The sequence below is a fragment of the Phalacrocorax carbo genome, chromosome Z, assembly GCF_963921805.1.
Source record: "Phalacrocorax carbo chromosome Z, bPhaCar2.1, whole genome shotgun sequence".
Lineage (NCBI taxonomy): Eukaryota > Metazoa > Chordata > Aves > Suliformes > Phalacrocoracidae > Phalacrocorax > Phalacrocorax carbo.
In genome coordinates, this window is record NC_087548.1 from 74,245,123 (window position 1) to 74,268,521 (window position 23,399).

Here is a 23,399-nt window from a genome sequence, read left to right on the forward strand (position 1 = left end):
TGCAAAAAGCATACAAATAGGAATGCAGTGAAGCACAGAAGAACAGCCACTTTGTCTTTCAAAAATGAATATAAAAATAATTCTTTACCTTCTACTCCAGATAAAGCATGAATGAGGGCAGCTTTTTCTCTCTCAGATTCCATCCTTGTTATGATTAGGATCTGGAAGAAGACAAGTAAAAGAAACTCTAGTACTGTAAAAAAAATTTTTTATTCAGCCTGCATACATCTTTCTGTCTCCTCTGCACAGAAAGAACAAGATTGATTAAGCAGGTGTCAAAAAGGGAAACCTTGGAGTTTTCCAGAATGACAATCATAGAATCCTAGATTTTCTCAGGTTGGAAGGGACCCATAAGGATCATTGAGTCCAACTCCCTGCTCCTCGCAAGGCTACCTAAAACTAAACCATATAACTAAGAGCATCATCCAGACACTCCTTGAAGTCTGACAGGCTTGGTGCTGTGACCACTTCCCTGGAAAGACGTTCCAGTGACCGACCACCCTCTCAGTGAAGAACCGTTTCCTCATGTCCAGTCTGAAGTTCCCCTGACACAGCTTTATTCCATTTCCTTGTGTCCTGTTGCTGGTCACCTGAGAGAGGAGACCAGCACTGCCCCCTTCACTGCCCGCCTTGAGGAAGGCGTAGGCTGTGATGAAGGCACCCCTCGGTCTTCTCTTCTCCAAGGTGAACAAACCAAGTGACCTCAGCTGCTCCTCATAAGTCTTGCCCTCGAGGTCTTTCACCATCTTGGTTGCCCTTGTCTGGACACACTCTCATAGTCTGATGTCCTTCTTCTGTTGAGATGCCCAAAACTGCACACAGGACTCGAGGTGGGGCTGCACCAGCACAGTGTAGAGTGGGAAAATCACCTCCCTCGACTGGCTAGCTGTGCTATGCTTGAGGCACCCCAGGACACTGTTGGCCCTTTTGGCTGCCAGAGCACACCATTGACTCATATTCAACTTCCAATCACCCCAGACCTCCAGATCTCTTTCTGTGGGGCTCCTCTCCAGCCTCTCCTCCCGATTTGTATGTATAACCAGGATTGCCCTGCCCAGGTGGAGAATCTGGCACTTGCTTTTCCTAAATTTCATAGAGCTGGTGACTGCCCAGCTCTCTAGTCTATCAAGATCTATCTGTAAGGCCTCTCTACCCTCAAGGGAATCCACAGCTCCTCCTAATTTAGTATCATTGGCAACTCACTTAATGTGCATTTGACTCCTGCATCCAGATCATTTATAAAAACACTAAAGAGCACTGGCCCTAAAACTGAGCCCTGAGGAACCCCACTGGTGACTGGCCGCCAGGCTGATGCAACACCATTTACCAGAACTCTTTGACCCCAACCCATCAGCCCATTGCTCACCCAACATATTATGGACTTGTCTATCTTTGCGTTGGACATTTTGTCCAGAAAGATACTGTGAAAGACAGTACCAAAAGCTTTGCTAAAATCCAAAAGCACCACTTCTACTGGCTTCCCTTGCCCAACTAGATGGGTGACCTTCTCATAAAAGGAAATTAATTTGGTCAAGCAGGACCTTTCCCTCGTGAACCTGTGCTGGCCATGACCAACAACTGGTTTTCTCTCAAGTATTTTTCAACAGCTCCCAGCATAACCTTCTCCATAATTTTACCAAGCACTGAAGAGAGACTAACAGGCCTGTAATTAGCAGGGTCTTCCTTTTTGCCCTTCTTGTAAATTGGGACAACATTTGCCAGCTTCCAGTTGATACTGGGACCTCTCCAGACTCCCAAGACCACTGAAAAATAATGGAGAGAGGTCTCACAATGACTTCCACCAGCTCTTTCAGTACCCTGGGATGAATCCCATTGGGACCCCTAGCCTTATGTGCACCAGCTGGAGCAGCAAGTCTTGAACAAGATGAGGGTGGACTGGGAGTTTATCATCCTCTCAGTCACAGTCTTCAGCACAGGGCTCCAGGAGTCCCAGGGCCCATCATCACTGTTGAAGAAGGCATTAAATATCTCCACTTTGTCTACATCCCTATTTGTGAGGTGACTGACCTGGTCAAGCAACAGACCAGTTACCTCTGATTCTCCTTTTGCTCTTAACATATTTTAAAAAGCCCCTTTTGTTGTCCTTCAAAGTGCTGGTCAGCTTGAACTCTAATCAACTTCATCTGCATGAACTTTCTCCCTAAGGTAGCAAACAGCATCTCTGTAGTCCTCCCGTGGTGCCTGCCCTTGCTTCCAATGTCCGTACACTTCCCTTTTCCACCTAAGTTTTAGAAGAAGATCCCTGCTCAGCCAAGCCAGCCTTCTGCCCCTCTTGCTTGACACTTTGGACATACTGACACTTTGGAATTGCCTCACTCCTTAGAGATAGCTCTTAAACAGTGCAAAAAATACAGCATTCATGGACCTCAATATCTTCAAAAGCAGATTCTCAGTGGACCTTACTATTTAGCTTCTTCAGCAGCCTGAAGTCTGCTTTCCACATATCCAGGGTCAAAGTTTTGCTGGCAGTTTTTCTCCTATCACCAACGACTGGAAACTCAGGTATATGTGTGCATTATTTCAAGAGTTGGAGAAACAGTATTATGGAAGACATCAGTGCCGGAATTCAGTTTTTTGAACAAAGCCATTCTAGAAGAAATCTTAAACTGGAATATTTGATTCAAAGTAAAAATCCTATTTGAAGATATTAACTGAGGACATCATGCCACATTATTACTGTTGCACTAGAGAGATTATTAATCTGTAATAATTATTGCAGATTATTAGAGGCATTATCCCTATAGAGGCAAAACTTAATCTAAAGATATCTAGAACTCAGCCTGCAACTAGAGGGAGGTACTAGATGTACTGCTGAACTAATTAGACAGGTTTTCCAGACCATAGAAGGAGTACTGCTTAAGACAAAAACATTGAAAAGGATTAGAATCTACCAAACTGTCATAGTTTTAAAAAGAATCACTACCAGAGAAGGTGTTTACATTGTCCACCATTTCAACTGATACAGACTGAACTTGTGCTACGTAACTAAAGTCTGTAAAGAAGAACATCTATTCACATACAGGATTTACACCATACTTTCAGACAGGATGATTTCTGAACCTTTTGCCATTGTATAGACTCTTTTCATGGTGCACACAAGATTTTTAAGGAGGCACATGGCATTGTGTAACTCACAGACGTAAGGTAATTATATATGTAAATATTACTAGTGCGTTAGATCTTGTCAGAAGAGAACTTACAGATATTGGTCAGCCTGACAAGCTTAAGGCAGATTTCCACTTCCATAAGCCTTGAGAAAAGGAGGCTCAGAGGGGATCTAATCCCCATGTACCAGTACTTAAGGGGTAGCTTAAGTCAAGCAAGCAAGTCAAAACTCAGAAGTGTTAAAAATTTAAAAAAACAGATTTAGTGGAGTTCAGAAGAAAAGCAAAATTGTCACTGAGCTGACATTAAGATAAGAAAGTTGCCATATGTCTCCTAGTACAGCATAATCCTAGTATCACAAAGCCAAATGTGTTGCTCTTAATAAGAAAATGACGCTGAAATCAGCTTGAAGAATCTATAAAGCATCTGTAAGGACAGACACCAAGACAATCAACACCATTTTGGTTTGTTTGCTTCATTTCCCTTTTAAATTCTGCAAAGGTGTACAATAAGCTATTATATTTTTCTTCTCAGGAAAATTTCATCAAAATATGTTTAGAGCTCTAGTGCAACACTTAATAGAAACAAAAGAAGAATAAAGCTCCAGGAAGTTAAGAGTGGAAAGAAATTAAAATAAATGAAAGTAAGCTTGAAGATTGGCCTCTTCTGGCTGTGTGTTCAGCAGCACGAATTTTATTCCAAACAATCGGGGCACTTAAAAAATTATATATTTTATCCTTTCTGTTTCACTATGTGATAAGAATTCTGTAAACAATAAACAATAAATATCCTGCAAAGGAAAATGGTGTTTTGCACTGCACAGTATCACCCAAGATATTCACATATCCAGAAAAACAAAATCTTCCAATAAGTTTAACTTCCTCCACAGCTTTATCCTGCATGACATAACTATCACTTATGGAAATTTGCTTATTAAAGAATGATAATGCCAGGATATTGGCCTGATACATGGCTTAAGCAGAGGTCCTTTATGGATAACAATACCAATATTCTCTGTGGTGTCTGTGCTCTCAGCGAGACTGTACAACTACACAATCCTGACTTGTTCTATGATTCTCTTTGCACCAGAAGATTGAGGCCTTCAAATAAAAGGTTATAATATAATTTTAAGTAAGTGATGTGATATAATGTACTTACCAGGGAAACAAACACACCTACTATGAGATGAAGCCCTGGCAATATTAAAACTCATATGCATATTATTGCAGTTATGCAATAAGGGGAGATTTGATCAAACAGAAACCTATACTCCTCCTGTTAGAGGTCTTAAACTTTATGTTGCCCTTATTTAAGAGATACTCTTAGTTGGAAAGGTAATTGTAAGTGTTTCTTCCAGAAACCAACCCTTGTTGAAACACAGTTTTATAATTATTCACATAGTTGGAGCAGTTTTGTTTGCTTAGAGAAATTGTTTACATTGTTAACCTTAACACTGTGCTCTTCTCCATAACTCTGCATCCAATATAAGATTTGACACTGAAGCTCTGTTATTTTGGGATTTGTTTCATGCTTTTTCTGGCTGCTGTACTGTACAATCTCCAGTTGCCTCCAGATGTTATTCAAACAGGATTCTAAGATATTTTTATAGATATCCTTTGCCTTGGACAAATAACCTGTTAATAAAGCAACGAAAGAAGTAATTGCAGTGACAAAAGATAATTGCCAAAATGTGCATTTAATCTACACATAAATTTAAAATTTATTTGAAGGTATATTGCATTAAAAAAAATGAAAATTTAATGGCTCACCAATATGGAAGGGTGCTACTGCTGCTAATCAGGTACATAAGTGGCCTTTATAAAACTGCTGTACCTCCTGTTTTACCTGCTATATGACTCCAGCTAGAATTATAGAGCATTGCATTGTATCTGCAGATAGCAGCAGCAGCACTGTTATATTCAACTAGCCTATACGGTTTATACTAAAATAACAACTTTATTTACATTCCCACTGTCCAAAGCTTTACTCGTCCTTGTTTTCACCACTCTTCATATTATCACAACTATTTCTCAACTGAGTGATGCCTTTTATATATAAATGGTGAACAATGCTGGCATTATTTGAAAATGCATAAAGAAAAAATATGTCTAAGATAACTAGGTGATGAATCACAAAGCACAACATAACAACAATAGTGAGGACTACAGGGCCAACCTATTATCTGGCTCAATTTTCTAAGCTTTTTGCAGTTCTTTTTTACTTGTGCTGTTTCCTGTGGGAGGTGTTGCTGGGATCTAGAAGAACAGGTGCTGTGTAATTCTGGAATATCATCTAGGACTTCTTTTGCTACAGTAGAACAGAGGAGAAAGAACTTCTCATTTGTCTCCCTCCCATTCTCCTATGTTATTTATAGTAATTGTAGAAAAGAATTCTACTTAGGATTCTACTTTTGTATTAATTCCAATTTTTTCTTCTCAGTCTTCCGTTGATAGAAATATTTGAGTACAAAATAATTTCTTTTCCCCACAGTTTGTTCTATGGTAGAAGTTTTCCATTTTACATCAGTTTTAAGGAAACACACTCCATCAAGGCCTAATACAGAGTGACCGAAGTTAGACGCTCTGAACTGCCTTATCTCCTATAAAGACAGAGGGAGCCTGACTTTCCTAGGGCATTCATAAAAGCTGACTTCAGCTCCTTATGAATCTTTTCTGATAGATCTGTCTGAAAACTCACAATACACAACTGCAGGAAGTTGACAAGCATGGTGTTGTAGAAGTCACTTTCTAGCTCAAACTGAATGGTGTGTGAATGCTTGGGCAGCAGCTTTTCCTTTAGCAATGGCATTATCATTTCAGGCATAAAATTGGGTTACAAGAAATTTTCATATTCCAAAGCTGAATATCATACGACCAGGAAAGTGCAAGTCCAGTGCTAAGAATCAGACTGTTACTTCAAACCCCCTGCTTCACGATACATTAGTTATTACTCCAGATTTTGCTTAAAACACCCTCAGTTTTAAGGACCAAATTTCTGAGGAGCTTAAGAATATTTTTAGGTGGAAAGTATTCCATGCTTACAGAAGGTGGATGGTGAACAACAAAGGACCTGCAATTTTTACATGTTTTTCAGTTTCCACACTGAGATTCCAATGAAACTTTGTCCTTCGGAGATACAACACATTATACACGTGGAAGTTCATATGGATGTTTCTTAGACAAATCAATGTAATAACATAAACAGTGGTATATTAGTCATGAACTGAGCATATACACTACCAAAGTACAACCTGCAGTGAATTAATTTCTAATGACGAAACAGAAGTAAGGAAGAAAAGAGGGGTACATATCATATTGAAGCTACACTAGAGGTATATCAATGGCAAAGAATCACAGCCTACAAACATGAAGGATGGACTGCAGAATATACACAAGGCATTGGGCTTCTGGGTATCATTATTCACTACTAAAAACAAACCTAGTGCTGTGTCCAAGCCACATGTCAATAGAAGATCTCGAACTGTTACCAGGAGGTGCACCAGAGCAGCATGTCTGAACAGCATGATCTCCTTCTCATCTATTTTACCTTTACAAATAGAAGACACAGGTGTGGTCTGTATAAAATTTCAGAAATCATACTATACATATGTAATACATTTTAAAGATCCTGGTATTTCAGAATTTTCATTAAACACACTTAAATAGACATAATCTTGAAACATCAGATCTGGTGGTTTTGGCAAATAGCTTACGATACAGCATAACTTTTCCACGTCATCTGACCCAGAGTAAGTGGCACACAGGGAAGTGTTCTTGTTAGGTGTGTAGGGATAGATGGTGCTTGCTAGAGATGGGGTAACAGTTCCCCTAGTGCTGCCATTAAAATCACACTACCATAGTGATTTTCGCAAGACAATCTTTAAATAAACATGGAAACGGATAAATTTCACATCTTTTGGTCTGTCCCACAAGCCCAGTTGTTCACATTTCTGTTTCCTCATCCAATTGGTCAAATCACTAAATTTTTCAACAGCACTATAACTCCACCTAACACATTTTCCAAACATTTCAGAACTATTTCCAAGAAATCAAAATGGCAGATTATGCACTAATCAATAAGCAAGTTTAAAGCAGTCATAACCCCAAATCGAGCCTTTCACAGACCTTTTCAACAAATTTTAGACTATAAAATCCACATTCTTTCCAAAGGTTTTGGATCCAGCTAGTCTTCATACATATCATGAGAAAAACTCCTATTGTCTTCCAGTAATGATCTATGTAGAGACTTAACTTCTGATATTACGTTCCCCACATCTAATTAACCTCTCTGATAGAATCTTAAGCTTCTTTGAGAAGGTAAATTCAGAGGACATCTCCTTCTTCTTGGAACAATAGAGTAAATCAAACAATTTATGGGCTACCTCTTCTGTATTATGTATCTATTTTTAATAAATCTTCACAGACTTGACTGAACAGGAAGGAATTACTAGTCTGAAGAAAGGAAAGCATTTCTGGGGATTGCACACAGGGAATGGTGTACTTCATTATCTTAAGAATGGAACTATGTGACTGCTGCAGAATAAGTGGACTTAATAAAATACTTCAAGATGTTAAAAATGGTTGAGGGGGATAAGTAAAGAAGAAATGACTACAGCTGATGAAGGAATTACTGAATGAGATGCATTACACAAGAAAAATATTAGTTATGTGTACTGGGATCAACATAGATTTTAATTAAAAAAGACAAGTGAAGCATTTAGGAAGGAAAAAAATCAAACTTACGAACACAGCATATAGAAGAATTAGCTGGAAACAGCATGGAAGACAAGGATCTTGCCACAATTTTCTATCAAAAGAAAGTGACTATTCACCTCAGGCAGTGAAGGTGCTGAAACTAAAGGACTATACCGAGTTCTTGACACCACTCACCATAAAAGCTCAGAGTGGAATACAGGTCATTTAGAAACAAAGAAAGACTGTAAGAAACCACATTTTATGATGACAGACTGGAGCATTTGGTGACCTTTGGTGTAGAAAGAAAAGAACATCAGGGGAACAATAATCTTCTAATAGATCAATACCATCATAGTAAGTGACTGTTTTCTATGTTCACTGGAGGATTTGTAAGAAAATGCATCAGCATACTCTGGAGTAAAGTGGAAAGAGATTGGATATTATGCAACTATTTAAAAGCAGGAAGGCAATAAAAATGGCAAGTAAGTTACCAGGGAGGTTTTGGAATATCCTATACAGTTAGAGAAATATTAATTAAGAATGGATTGGATATGTTAAAGTGTTCCTCATTTCTATGTTTCCATGGACCTTCCAGCAAGAAAATTCCTATCTGCTTCTCCTTCTTCAGCTGGGGACAAAATGTGAGACCTCCCTTGCACTTTTCTGTCTCTTCAGTGCAAACAACAGTAGCTAAATAAACCTGACTTTTTTTGGTATTTTAAACCAAGAGCAAAAAGTTTTTACTGCTTTCCTTGAGCTGTAGACCAAAGATCCACCTATTTCATAGGTCAATTTTGTGTTCAACAATTATTTCTGTGTAACAAGGGATGGGTAAATATTTTCCATTCCTCAGAAAACACTTGCTTCTAAAAGGAGGGTCCAACAGATGACTATTTGCCTCATCAGTATTTCAGCCACTAAACATTTTCATTTATTTCACTGCTGTAATTTTAGCAATGGGTAATATACTGCACAGCTAATCTAGAAGCAAAGAGGGCCTGAAGTTTGAATAAGCACACTACCTGGCCCAGCTCCTGCTTTAGGCTACATTTCTACAGCACCTAAACTGCATTTGAAAGGATATAAGTTAATTAAATTAATCTTGAATTAAAATGCAGACTCTTACATATTTTTTACTTGATCTTGAGAAACAGTAGTAGTTCTCTGTATACTCTTCTCAGCAATGCTTTCTTTTCTGTGATTCACTGATACAGGTATAGATACTGAGTTTCTCCCCCACGTTTGTGAAGATGGTGTTTGCTTTTTTGTAAGCTCCCTTAAATTAAGAGAATCCTGCTGCTGAAAATTTTAATGTGGTAATTCTACAAATCATAAGCTGTCATTCTGCAGAGACCACTAAAATATTTTTTGTTTGCCTTCTCTGTCAGTTGTAATTTCATTATAATTAGTTTTATTTTGAGAAAAATACATTAAGCAGAGAAAGCAATAAAGTTTAGATTGCTAAAGTTTATTGCACAACTTGTGACATAATATAAAATCTTGGCAGGTATTAGGGAGCCTGCTGTGTTATCCTTGCAACTAGTTCTCAAGTATGAGCACTACAACTCAAAAAATTAATCCAAAATACCCTATAGCTTTCTAAATCTTCCTCAAACACAGTCTGTATTTTCCTGCCCTTCTCTTTATCTGTAGCCAAAAATCTTCATAAGGGGACATTGATTTTGCTGTCTTTTGTTTACATTTTTTCTGGTTCTATAGGGTTCTTACATGCCAGATAGGAGAGAACTGAAGTCAGAAAGAAACAAAATTAACATGGATTTTTTTTTCTTCATTTCTGACATAGGCTTAGCATTTGTCATCATGCAGGTGTGACAGACAATAGCTACTAAATGGAGAAACAGCAAAAACACAGCTTTTAATTTTAACATCTAACATTAAAAACAAAATTAAACATTGTTTGATATAGAAGCAACATTTCTGACATACCTAAAATATGTAAAAATTAAATTCAGTTTTATAATACTTTTTGTATTACAATATTCAGGTTAATAAATGTATTGCTGAAGAAATAAGAGACATTATTTTGAAAATAAAAGAGGAAATTAATTACTGTAACTCTACAAGAAAAACTGCTGAAAGTTTTATCATTAATTTATCAAACATCTTGAACCTTGTGTCACCAATTAAATCTGTATTGGTATTGAAGATGAAAAAGCAATTGTTTTTCTTTAAAAAACATACCTTCTTTAAAAAGATCGCATATCACTTTCTCTTGCTGTTTTAAGAAAAACCTCGTGTGATCAAATTTAACACAGTCAAAGCTCCAATTTACAGAAGCAAGTACACCCAGATGTGTCAAATCTTTCAGAACAGGAGTGGCTGCTTCTTCCAAGAGGCAGTATGCCTGGCATTGGCTTTCTGTATATCACATATAAACAAAACTTAATATAAAAGTTTGGTTTCATATACTACTACTGGACAAGAATATTCAAAAGACCTGGCAAAACACAAAGAATACTGTCTTCTTCATGAAAGCTGTAACATTAATAGAAAAAACTGTTGCTCACCAGGGAGCCTTCTGCATGGTAGAATTAAGCTGCTCCTCAGAGCAGGCAGCCACATTATTCCATGCATTTCATAAAGTGACCAAACTCCATGATGAAACGTTAGGATTTTCTGCTCCTGTGACTCCCACTAAGATTGTACTATTATTTCTTTATTTTAAGGACTATAATAGGACATTTAGTCCCAACAAGTACGACCTTTGCAAAATGCTAGTTTTTGTTTTGACTGCAGAAAAAGCTTTCATTTTTTTCCCCAGTTGCATTAAAGGAATCTTGCTTCAACAAAAGTTTTTTTTACAATTTTAAAAATAAACTTATAGCTGTTACATGATTCCCATCTCAGATGGGAACAGATGAAAATACTGCTCTACTTTTTCACTGGTTCTATGAAAGAGACTCCCATCAAGCACATGGTTGGATCTATGCTAGGCCTACAACGTTTAAGCATTGTGTGCTTAATTTAAGGCTGTAAAATACCTCAGATAAATATCTTCTATGTTCTTCTCCATCATCTCTACTGCATAAAAAATTGTTGTCAGTGCATGTGCTTTGACACAGTCCCTTGAAAAGTACAACGGCAAGTGTTCATGGGGTAAGGCTCAGTCATGTACGAGAGAAATCCATCATGGATTACTAGTGTGTTAAAGATATTTCCTACCAAAATGACTGCAAACTCCTTCCATTTCCAATTGCCTCATTTACTCTGTCATAGAAAAAATGCAGAATAATAATTTGAGGGTACTGATTGGCATGAAGATATTTCATGTCAGCTGATTTAGATCAGACATAACTCAAAGTCTGTACTTTTTAGTTTGCATGCAGTTGGCTACAGTCTTAAGAGAGACTTCCATAGCCTGCTCTCACACCTGTGTCAAAATAAGTATCTGTGTATTTGGAATGTTTTCAGCCACAAGGAGTAGAGACTAAGCCTAATAATTTCCATATTTGTCCGAGTAGTACTATTTAATATAAACTTATACTGCAAAGCTATATAAAAATAAAGCATAACAAATTGTATACCTGATGCCTGAATATTGACTGTGATACTGTCCTCATTCTCTTGTACTTTTTCCTCTATTCTTACAGGCTCACAAAGAGAACTGTCCTCTTCATGAACATGCATATGCTGTTTTTCAGGTTGTAGCACTATCATTAAACCACAATCGAACATTTAAATAAAAATGTCACAAAACCAGCTCAATGAAGAAGAAAACTATTCTATAAATGATGCTACATGCAAAAATATTTTCAAATTAAGTAGTTTCTATGACATACACTTCCTTTTCATGAACTTCTTTATTGTTTTCATGGGCTCACATAGTATGGAAAAACCATTGAGCTACAGAGAGAGATGTGGCCCTGTCAGCCTTCACAGTCCAAGAAGCCAGGCATTAACAAGCTCCTCTTCCTTAGGGCAGAAATACAGAGCTGGGAAAATTAAGGAGCTGGCACTATAGCTCTATAATATAGCTCCATAGGAAAGCCCATATGCCTTTATATGGAAAAAAAAATGTATGAAGGAGGCTGCTGACTATAAGGAGTTGAAACTATGAAAATTACTTCAGTGAGTGTGAGTAGAAAAGGTTAGACACTGTAAGTGACCCAGGAAGAACATGGAAACTGCAAATGGCAGGAAAAATTGCTTATTGAAAATAACTGGTTTTTGCTCCTGTCTTATAGCTATTTTTTGCAACTTGTTAGTATGTCTTAATCTCCTTCCCTTCTTCCTTATAAATAGTAATGTGTGAGGTACAGCTTCTGTCCACAAAGCTTCCTTTGCCAGCTCTACCTCTTAATTTCTGAGAGGGGTTCTAGATGAATAGATGTCTCCTAAATATTACAAATTTTTTCTTGGTGAGAATGCCAGTTTCCTCAAAAAACACATTGATCATGCAGAGACAGAAAGAAAAGAAAAAAAGACATTTTTTTTTCCTAGTTAACTTAAAAAACTTTCCTGATTTTGAAAAGCTATACAGGGTTTAAAACTGGATCAATGAACTCTTTCTACTACTTTCCTCCTGTATATTTTCTGAACTAAATGTTATACACAATGACATCTTTATAAAAATAGGCCAAACAAGAAAGGCAATAGAGAAAGAGCCCTAAAAACAGTGCTGTCATTTCTTGCTTTCAGTTAGGTTTAGAATGACTTTTAATAAAAACATCTTATTATTACAAAAGTATACAATAATTTACATTGCTACAGCAATGTGGTAAGACCTATACATTTTAATTGGTTCTCTATGTATCAGACATAACTGATCTGTAACATCGGGGTCTTACCTGTAAACATATTCTAAACTGCACATAACTTGCTTAAACTTCCACAAGTCTATTTGTAAATGTACCATAGCTTGTCTTTCAATGCATTTGGATTTGTTAGGAGATGCAGTTCTAGTCACAGTACACTAGATGGTAGCCTAAATCTTCAGTTCAGGCACCTTGCTCTCCTACTTTTAAAACCGGTATGACTGTTTTTTGAGGCCATGGAAGTGTTTTATGCATGTCTACCAGTGTCAGTAGCAGATTAATTTTACCAAGAAATAGTTTCCTCCACAGATTACATAAACTTGCAATTAAATAAATATCCCAATTCTATTCTATAGGAATTATTGCTGAAAGATTTTATGTAACAATCTTATTTTATTTTTTTTGTGTGTGCTGGGACATGTAACTGAAACACAGATAAAAATTACTGCCAAAATTCTGCCATACAAGTCCAAAAAATTTAAAAAATCTTTTTTAGTACAACTTTATCCTCAAAAGCGAATCTCGAAATCTGTCACTGTCTCCTGATATTTTGTGTCACAAATATTTCTTCTGTAAAACAAATAAGTAGTTTCTTCTACTTCTCCTCCCTCACTGCTATATTTCTGCAATGCCCAGCGCATAGCCTGAGAATCTTTCATAAGCATTGCCATCAACAAGAATAGGGTTACCAATGACTCTCTGTTTTCCCTAAAACCTGTTCTGCCTCATTGTTTGATGGTGTTTGCACCAACGTAACTGGCTCAAATGGCTCTTTCCAAAGAACTTTAACTCTTGTTCATTGTCTAGGCTATGTTCGTTCTACAAAAATAAGAGTATTTATAATTACTTTTTGATAAATGCAATTAATTTAATAACTACAGTTGATAATTACTATTTCTCCAAAGAGGCCAGGAGATCTGATTCACAACATATGGACAGAAGTCATCTTCTGGACTAAGTATCAGTTAGAGTTACTTTGTCAGAAAAGGAATAAACCCATATGTTTATTTTATTAAAAATCACTTTCACCACCAAAAGAAGCCCCAAACCCTAAACAAAAGAACTCCCCCCTGGCCCTTGCAACAAAAACAAACAAACAAAATGCCCTAAGATATCTAAAGGAAAAAACAAAAGGTTGAAAAATTCAGCTACATTAAAAATCATAAAAATTATTTCATTGACATTTCACTGACTTAAAAGGATTTTTTTCCCCCATAAATCTACTATCATGAACTAGTACCTATTGGTATAAGAGAAAATTAAACCTGGGGAAATGGCAAAATAAACTGGTTTACATACCTTTTTCAGGACTATCTACATAATTTTTCTCCTCTCTTTGGGTAAGTGTATGTTTAGATCTCAGCATGATAAAGTTGCTCAGATCAGAATCATCGTTGTCCCATTTTGTAGCAAGTGTAAATGATGCAGGCTTTTGACTACTGGATGAGTTGTCTTGTTTAGAAGACACATCTTTACAGCTGACTGATTCAGATGATTTGGGGGTTTTCTCTTCTTGGTTTAAGCAATAAATTTCCTCTTCTACCTTATTCTTTTTTATGGTTCCTCCAGTAAGGTCTTCCACAGATGTATTTGTACTGTGAATCTTGGCAGATGATGCAGCACTCATATGCAGGGCAGAGTACTGCCTTTGAGTTTGCGGTGACGTGTAAAGATTAATTACTTTGTCTGTCTGATGTCTTTCAGCAGAAGGCAGCTCCTGGTTTGTTAAGGAATTCTTCTCTTCAAGCCATCCTGAAAAATAAAATTTAATTTCTGTATTGCAACATAGATTTTTTTCTTTTCTTCCTCCTGGTTGGAGTTAGCTGTTTTGGATTATTATAGAGAAAGCATTTTTTTATTTCCTCTTTTTGCCTTCCCGGATCATTAGAATCCACTTTTAGAAAATCTGTGCTGATTACTCATAAGTAAAAATGTACAATGTCAAGAAACAGAAGACCATGCACTGTTTGGAGAGGTTTTCACCACCTGCATGGTGCTTACTCATGCTAGATTTCTAGGAAGTGGGATGCAACACATTTCATTAGGAAGAAAGATTAAAAGATTAACAGGGTGTTTTTTAGAGAAAAAAATTAAGTAAAGCATACAATTAGCTCTTTCTGAAGATGTGCTTAACTAGAATCCAATTTTTTTTGCTTTGCTGCTGCATATCCATTTTAAACACAGTAGCTAAACACCCTGCAATATGTAAAAAGCACTTAAGTGGAAACATTCTTTCATGAGGTTTCACAATATATCACATTACTGTCAACCCTTGGAGTTCTACTACAACAATTGGTGCTTTGCAGTCAGGCCATAATTATATAATAAAATCTAAATAACTTTTTGCATTTTCTGTTAAAGGTTGATTATAAGTATGCATAATGGTCTACGAGAAATTCTGAAGTTTATGAATAGTTCACATCTGAAACCACAGCCAGCATAACAAACCCTCTAAATAGCATCACAAAATAAAGAATTTTCACTGTAACATACTCATTCTGCTGACCTTCTGCAGGTAGGGCTTTATTAAAATATTCCAATGCAAAATAACTATTTGTTAAGAAATTCTCTTGTATGAAACTATTTTATTAAATATATTATGGCAGGTGGAGACTACTTTCCACCTGCACATTAATAGAAAAGATAACTTTGTGCAGTTAAACACTTCATCCTACAATTTGTTCTAAGTTTTTGAAAGTACACCTTGATTATAGTAGTGCTGCTACTTCATATTGCTCTAAAACTTTTTGTTCTTGAGAATAAGAAATCTGCCATTTCCTTCCTTCTTGGAGGTATGTAGCTATCACTGTGTGATTCTCTGTTAAAGTACCTATGATTGCCTTTTTAGCACTTTTTTTTTTTAAAAAAAAGAAGATACTTACTTTCTAACTGATATGATGTAAATCCTGTAAATGTTTCTACTTCTGTAGGAAGCAAATTGTTTGCTTTACTGGCATCCGTATTTAATTGCTCCAAAGTTTCTATGGAGACTGGATTTAAACCCAAAGGAAGCCACCAGCCCTCCTCTAGCGAGCTAAGCACTGGTGCTTCTACCTCAAATGGCAGCAATTCCTTCAGTTCTGCAAGCAGATGATGCTGACACACAGATTCAACAGTCTGGTGCTCTGCAAAAAACAGAAATTAACATATAATAGTAATAATCTAGAAACATGAAACCTGTATGACATTTTGCAAATGAAAGCTCCCAAGTACTGGTGTCCTACTACATACATATCCATTGTTTATACTTCCATTTGTAACTCAGCATCCATTAATAGACTTAAGAGCAAAGCAGTTAGTGTTATAAGAGCAAGTGTGCTTTTTACTTACTAGGTGTATGTGTAAGGGGCCTTTAATTTTTTTTCAGATCTGATAATGTGTAGCTGCATTTCTAAAGTTACAAATTATCTTGTTCATTATCTGTGGGTTTACTTGTCATGCTTACAAAGACTTAACATAAAGAACTTAAATAGTAATGAGCCTATTATATGTTATTTTCAACTATAATTCAATGTACAATTGAATTGGACAACATAACAAGTCAATATACATAACAATCCTGACACTTGTAAAATGAAGGCAAATGAAATGAAAGAACAGTGGTAATGAGTATTCTGGTGCTGTCAGAAATAACCTGCAGTTTACCTTGGTTTTGTATATTTTGCTTTCTAACATGAACTCTGCTCTTGTCAAGTGATTATTTTCTATTAACCACATTTTTCTATTGATTGATACATATTTTGAAACATTATTTAAGAAAAAATAGCACACACAAAAAAGTTCAACAGATTACTAAATTTCAATTGCCACAGTTATTGAATGCAATTAGTAGTAATGAGCTGAACATTTTAATAATTAAAAAAGCCTCTTACTTCATTCAAATTACCTCCATAGAAGGATACATGATGTATCAACTTCTATGTCACCATACTGTAACATTTAATACATACTGAAAGAATCAGATAATCCAGACTTCAGAGGGTTACATTAATTGGGTAAACTTCAATGGCTCAAAAGATGTGCTCTGTAATATAATATCATCTTTTTGCTATGTTTTCTCCATGTACATGGAACTCTTCAACATCAATTAGAAATTGATGAACTATTAGAAATTCTTACCAACAAGCAAAAGAGAGTTCGTATTATCCCGATACTTCTCTGATTGCCATACCAGACATTCTAAATATTCCCTAGAGGGCTCTGTAATCAAAATACTAAGAAGAACATAAGATAAGACTTGGAGGTGTGAAGTTTAACAGCATTATCTGTTGAATTCTGATTTATACAAAACTACATTTTAAAGGTCTAATTTCTCTCTTAATTTTCAGTTCGTTCATTCATTCATTCATTCGTTCATTTACTCATTCACTAAAATTTTTATTGTCCACATAGAGGGTCACTTCATGCAAAACCACAGTGATAGGAAGGAATGAGAGAAGCCACCAAAGCTGGTTCACGAAGTAAAGCAGCACTGAATGAGAATTCTATCTAGATTGTGGTTCCCTCCCCAAGCAGATGTTTAAATTCTTTGTGCATTTGCAAGAAAGCTCATGAAGCAAGAAAATGCTAGTCTCGCAAACAAGATGGGAATGAAAGGATGAAGCAATCCTGATCCTACGTTAGCATGAAAAGGTTTAAATTCCATTGTTGGGGGATATCCCTAAAACACAGACAATAATTTCTTCCTGTTTCTCTTCTGGAGATTTTACAGGTGATACTTGCTCAACCTATGTGTTTGTCATATGTATAAATATATGCATATACACACATATATACTTGCTATATACATAAATATTTACTCTTGCCTACTGCAGAAAGGAGATTGGATTTTCAGGCTATTAAGTCCCCCAGGAGAACGAGGTCTGCAGTAGTGACTGTCATTTCCTTTTTCAGGCTTCCCTGAAAAGCCACAGATATGGATCATGCACTCTGTTCACTCTTTCATGCAAACCACAAAATACATGCAGCTGTCTCAAAGAACATAACTACCAATTCACAAACAGACTAAAGTTATTTTTGCACTGACTCTGAGGATTTATGATCTAGAGGGTTTATGACAGGATTTATTACTACAAAGTTTTAGTTACCTGTTACCAGAAAGAGGAATAGGTTCTTCTTGAAGTCCTGTGCACAGAAAATTATCCCATGATCTTTGTTGTCTGCATGGAGGAGTTAAAGGTACTTCCATTTTGTCTTTCAGGTATGGAACACATTTAGCTAGAAGTTGCATAAAGCCCCACCCAAAACAAAAATAAAAATAACCTAAATCACAAAGCTACTTGTGAATGAAACACACAAATTTAGGAGTTTTACACCAGTGAAGTTTCGGATTAAAATATAAAATATTTTCATGGGACAATTCACTATTTAAGCAGTAAGACCCAAATACTTTACATTTAATTTCCAGACATTTGGGGGATGATAATGTGTAGATCACATTCCTTTACTTATTCTGTAATGGAGTTCTGGCTCTATATTCTTCCCATGTAAGAAGATTTTTAAAAAAATTAAATCAGCAGTTACAGAGGTTTGGAAATTAATTGTTCATCCCTGTTGGCTTTCTTAGATAATTCCTGCATAAATGAAGTTAATTAGATGGGAGAGAGACTTCAGACAATATTGTGGTGGCTGTAACATTCAGATGAATGGACTCAGGAATGTCAGAAACAATCAGGATTTTAAAGACAAAGTTACTTTTTCAAGCAGAATTACGCACATTGTAATTTCTAGGGATGACCTCAGAAATGAATTACAATACCAGGGTTTTTTAAAGCAGTATACAAACAAACTTGGCATGTTAAAAGTCCCCTGCAAATGACTTTTCACTTTTTTTCATTTGCTAATCATATTAAATGCAGACCTTTTAATTGATTATTGCTTTTTATTCAAATCTAATAAGTAATTTGCAACTTAATTGAATTTAATGTCATTCCATAAAAAATGGTGGTTTACACTAATTGCCCTGGTATTCATCTCTCTGGCATCCTAATATTTCTTGCTAAGCTTGACCAGAAAGTAGAGGTCAGAAAACACACAGTTCCTCCAAGTTCTGTGAAACCTAACAGCCAGGAAAATTGTAAGCAAATAAGTGCCTCCATAAGGAAAAACACTTGTAACAAATTCCGTATTCCAACAGGCAGTGAGCAGCTGCAATCACCATACACACATTGTTTGGCCAACTGGCACACAGCAGGCTATGAATCAGCCACCTGCCCAGCTGCTTACAGCTGCTCCTTGTCCAACCTAACAGGCAGCTTGTATGGCAGGAAGGACAAAGGACAGTGTTAGATAGCCAGGGAATGTACAGTACCCATTGGGGGCGGAGAAAAAGGTAATAAATAAAAGTGGTTACAAAAGAAAGAAAAAGACTTCCAATCAGCATAATTTCTTTCCCATTTATTTAGAGCAGAAAAAGCGCATTGAACTTCTACTGTGAACTTCAGCTCACAAGCTGTTTTTTGTGGTGAGGAATAAATTTAGCAGTTTTCTTTGAACAGGACAGAGTTGATCTCAGGACAGTAAAAATTCCTGACATATCTGAGAAGAGCAATTATTTTTCTTTGAGTAATACTGTTCAGATTTCTTCTTGTCTAATTATTTTTGCCTTTGAGACCGGAACGTTTTGACCAGCTACATTAGTTAAACTCTTCCTACACTCAGGGTGCCATTCCCCTTCTCAGAGCATTAATGACTAGGTAAATTCTCTTGTTTCTCAACACCTTTATCAATAAACAATCCCCATAGCTATCAGGAGAGGAAGGCAAACAATAAAATATTTACAGAAAATGCCATTGTTTTATGACTGCTTCTCCAAGTTCAAGCAAACATATTTCAGTTCTTGTACCTCATAAATAGCAAAATTAATTAGAAGGAGAAGGCTGTAGTACACCTCTGCTGAAATTTGACACCTGATACAGGAACTCCTATTATCAAAGAGTGTCTTAGCAGTGGATGTACAGGTTTGCAGGTCTCTATCCTACAGATCTGAGTAAATCCTAAAAAAAATAAAAGACATGGAAGCTGTCTATACCCCCATGACTGAATCTTGCCTTGATTCAATGGCAGAGCTAAGCCAGCAAACTGGCAATAAAGATTAATGCCATCACTTTCTTTCAAAAACAGTTCAAGATGGTTTAACTACTCAACTACTCTGGAAGAATGGACAATGTCCTAAATAAGATTATAGTTAACTTGTTACTACTGTATACAGGAGGAGGGTCCCAAACTGCTCATATCTACTGCACTTAATTTCCTCCAGCTTACTGTAAGTTTTAGAGGTAAAGAACAGTCAAATAGCTCACTAGATTCAGATTATAGTTAAATATGCTAGACAATAATCTCTAGATGGAAACTGAGATTAACTTTGTCTTGGTGGGACAACATACAGTGGGTTTGCCTTGAGCTTTTATATCAGACACTGAGCTGATATGGTTGCTCCCACCAAAAGCCAACTACAATACAATACCAGGAGCCTGAAGGGGACAACCATCAGTCCAGTTTTAATCACATGGAAACTAAGACAAGAATAGGAGTCTTGGTCTGGAAAACCTCAAAATTTCTCATGGATTTTATTAAGTGCTGGATGGAAAACATGCACTGGAGGATGATACTGCTACTGTCCAATGTAGTAATGGATAGACTTTTTCCAAGATAGGATATACATTAGGATGAGACGTACATGTTTATTCAAGTATTGCCATTCTGCCCAGATCACATCCATTTGTAAATGTCACTCTTTGTGCAGGCTTTTCTGCATGAAATTAAAGGTGAAAAATGTCACCAGTAGAGCCACTTTTCTGCCTCTCTTAGCCAGCCAACATTAAGCTGTGAAAACAGGAGGGCTGGCAAGAATACCCATTATTTTGAGAGATTACACCTGGTACCTGAAGAAATACGACTGAGGTTGGACGGTTAGTCTGAACAGTCTGACACCAAACCAGTTTGGCATCAGTGTACATTGCAACCAGCATGCCTAACTGAGTTTTCAAGCTATTAAAGGTAGGTATGTATACAGGATTTCCTGATGCCAGTGTAGGAGAAGCCAGGATTCCATGCACACATTAGCAAATATTCAACACTTTCACTTTATTTCTGTGGAAAACGGCTCTGGTGACTAGGTGAATTAATTTCTCCATCACACAGCATTACTGAACCATTTACAAACCAAAATGTCTGCAAAGGAGTTTTGAACCTCTGAAAGTTATACACTCAGCACTTCTCCCTGGATTGTCCTCCACCACCCTCTTTTGAAAGCATTTACATAAGACTTCAGCAATCTTTAAACTGTACTCTTTGACTCCACAATTTTAATCAGTCTGCCTTAACTTTCCTCTGCCCTCTTTGGATAGATAAGTTGTTAGATTAAAATGCTGAAAAGCTAATCAAGTACAAAAGATATAGACAGCACTTGCAGCCAAAAGCAACATGAAGGAACTGTAAAGTTGGTTGTGTTTAGCTTTTAGAACTCTTGAAAGGAGTATGGCACTTCTACAGGCTTATGGTGCAGGTACATAGTAGTAGATTACACAAACCAAACACTCTTATCTTATATGGTGCATGCATTCCCAAGAATAGAATATAGGGACAATCACTTGAAGAATTTATTTTAAATATCAGGAGATTTCAATTATGCAGATATTCCTACCTGGCTCACAGAATTCCAACATACTTCTGCTGTTACTGGAGCAAACCTCCTGTGGTATGGGACAGTACCTGGAAATTTCTATTTCATACGTAATTTCTGCTTTAAGATCTGAAAACAGATTTTAAAAGGTGCCATAAATGAACCATTTACTCCTTTTTCCTGTCAAAGTAATTTTTCTTTTAATCTTTTTATTGACTCATCATAATATATTGTTATAAGAAATTACAGTTACGCTTAGTAGCCCCAAATGCTGCAGCTGATTAGAGCAGTGCTCAGTCTCATCCTTTACAAGGGCCAGAAAAAACCCACAATACTGTACAGTCACTATCTGAACTATTCAAAGCTCTTATCACTGCAGTTATGTGATTTCTAGAACAAGTAGGTAACCTAAATGTAGTTTACCAGAAGTCTGTGTATGTTGATTCTCTTGCTACTAAGAAGGATGAAAGCAGAACAAAAAAGAATAATAGGTTGATGTCCATGTACAAAATCCTCAAACTTCTGCAGTGGAGGTTGGGTCATTCAGCTTGGAACATGGCATGTAGGTTGTGATCTACTAAACGTGTCAGAGGAATGCACATGAAACTGCCTTATTCAAATATACATTTCTAAAAGTTTTGTTCCTATCTTCAACAAGAGACTGGATTACTCCAAAGTGATCCCCTATTAGAAGCAGAATTCAGCACACACTCTCCACCCTCAGAACCAGGAATCTTGCTTCTTTGAACTGCTACCTGTCCAAAGGCTTGGTTTTCTTCATTTGTCTGCCAAAACCAATGCAAACTGCTTTTTTTAATCAAAATTTTAAAAATCTCAGGCACTGCCTTTTCCTTTTAACTACACGAAATACTGTCATAACTATTAATACAATAGCCAATAACTGTCACTAAAGTTGTACTTACCTGTAGTATAAAAGCATTTAGTAACTTTTCTTAAATTCGTTTAAAGAAATTACTACTGTCATTTACAATATGCCTGTTATCCATGGAAATATTTAACTCTTTTTTTCTCAGAAATCTGCTTTCATGTTTACAGTTGCCATGTAGGACAAGCAATTTGTACGGTATGACTGTACTGCATATAATCTTCTTAAGGGTGTTTCTGACAATAAACTTAGTTATAGATAAGAAAACATAACACTAAATTACTATATTCATGGTAGACAGGATATCATGAATCACTGCTCATGTTACATTTGTTTCCAAGGTTACAACACAAATGGCAAATAGTTCACTTCACCTTGGCTACCTAAGGAGACATTTTTAATACTCAGAAATTTAGGTACAGCACAGGTCATAGTCTCATGCTAAGAAACCATCATTTGATAGGCTGTGATGTAATTAATAAGTGGACTGAATATAGAAGAGCTAGATTGTGTTAAATGTGTGCAAATGAAAGGAAAATCAGGTCAAGCATTTAAGAAAACCAACCCTCACCTTCTTTGATCACCTCTTTGCCCATGTCTTCATCAGCCATAGTTTCTGGAGCTAAATTTAACAACTCTCTCAGTTCCAGATATGATGGAATATTAACAGAATGTGATCTGCCATTGTTGGGTTTGCAGAATTCTGACTCAACAGGCAACATGAAATACTGAAATCACAACAGAATGGTAAATAAATTTCCTTTGATCTTGCTGTACAGTTTAAGCTTTCTCAAAATCTCAAAATAGCTTAATTCTAAACCAATCTAAGATCTTTTAAGAAAGAAATCATACGGCATTTACACAGTATACACAAAGCTTTGCTCAATACAGAGGGAAAAAATAGTGTTACGGTATTTCCAACTGAGTCAATGGAGTGTGAAGAGTGGGTCTTATAACTTACAGTTCCCAATCAAGTAAAATCCACATCTATTTTATTGAAAGTTTGGTTTTTAGAATTTTGAAAAATGGAGAAAAAAATAGATTTGGCTTCTTTTAAGAAAAGAAGACAAGCTGGCCCCCCAAATCCCAGAACATGTCTTGGAACTTTCCCTTTCCCATGCACATGTTATGGCTTCCTGTTCTGCTTAATTTTTATTCTTAGGAGAAACAGCTAACCAGCGCAGAGGTTCACAACAACAGCATCCAAGAATTAAAAAAACACAAATAATAAGTGTTTTCTAATCTTGGAAGTAGGAAGGCTACTAATATTCACAAGCATGAAAAGAATTCAGTAA

General features: G+C 36.4%; 1 protein-coding gene across 1 annotated transcript in view; it reads right to left on the reverse strand.

Moving 5' to 3' along the window:
• SHOC1 (shortage in chiasmata 1) overlaps positions 1 to 23,399 on the reverse strand; it is a 55,102-nt gene that overhangs the window by 14,912 nt on the left and 16,791 nt on the right. Inside the window, exons 7-17 of the mRNA XM_064438772.1 lie at positions 22,676 to 22,832; positions 21,240 to 21,347; positions 17,683 to 17,812; positions 16,715 to 16,809; positions 15,478 to 15,720; positions 13,895 to 14,347; positions 11,366 to 11,491; positions 10,023 to 10,199; positions 6,565 to 6,672; positions 4,573 to 4,760; positions 89 to 161 (exon numbers count right to left, since the gene is read on the reverse strand). Of these exons, the coding sequence (XP_064294842.1) occupies positions 89 to 161; positions 4,573 to 4,760; positions 6,565 to 6,672; positions 10,023 to 10,199; positions 11,366 to 11,491; positions 13,895 to 14,347; positions 15,478 to 15,720; positions 16,715 to 16,809; positions 17,683 to 17,812; positions 21,240 to 21,347; positions 22,676 to 22,832 (1,858 nt within the window). The remainder of the gene's footprint in view (positions 1 to 88; positions 162 to 4,572; positions 4,761 to 6,564; positions 6,673 to 10,022; positions 10,200 to 11,365; positions 11,492 to 13,894; positions 14,348 to 15,477; positions 15,721 to 16,714; positions 16,810 to 17,682; positions 17,813 to 21,239; positions 21,348 to 22,675; positions 22,833 to 23,399) is intronic.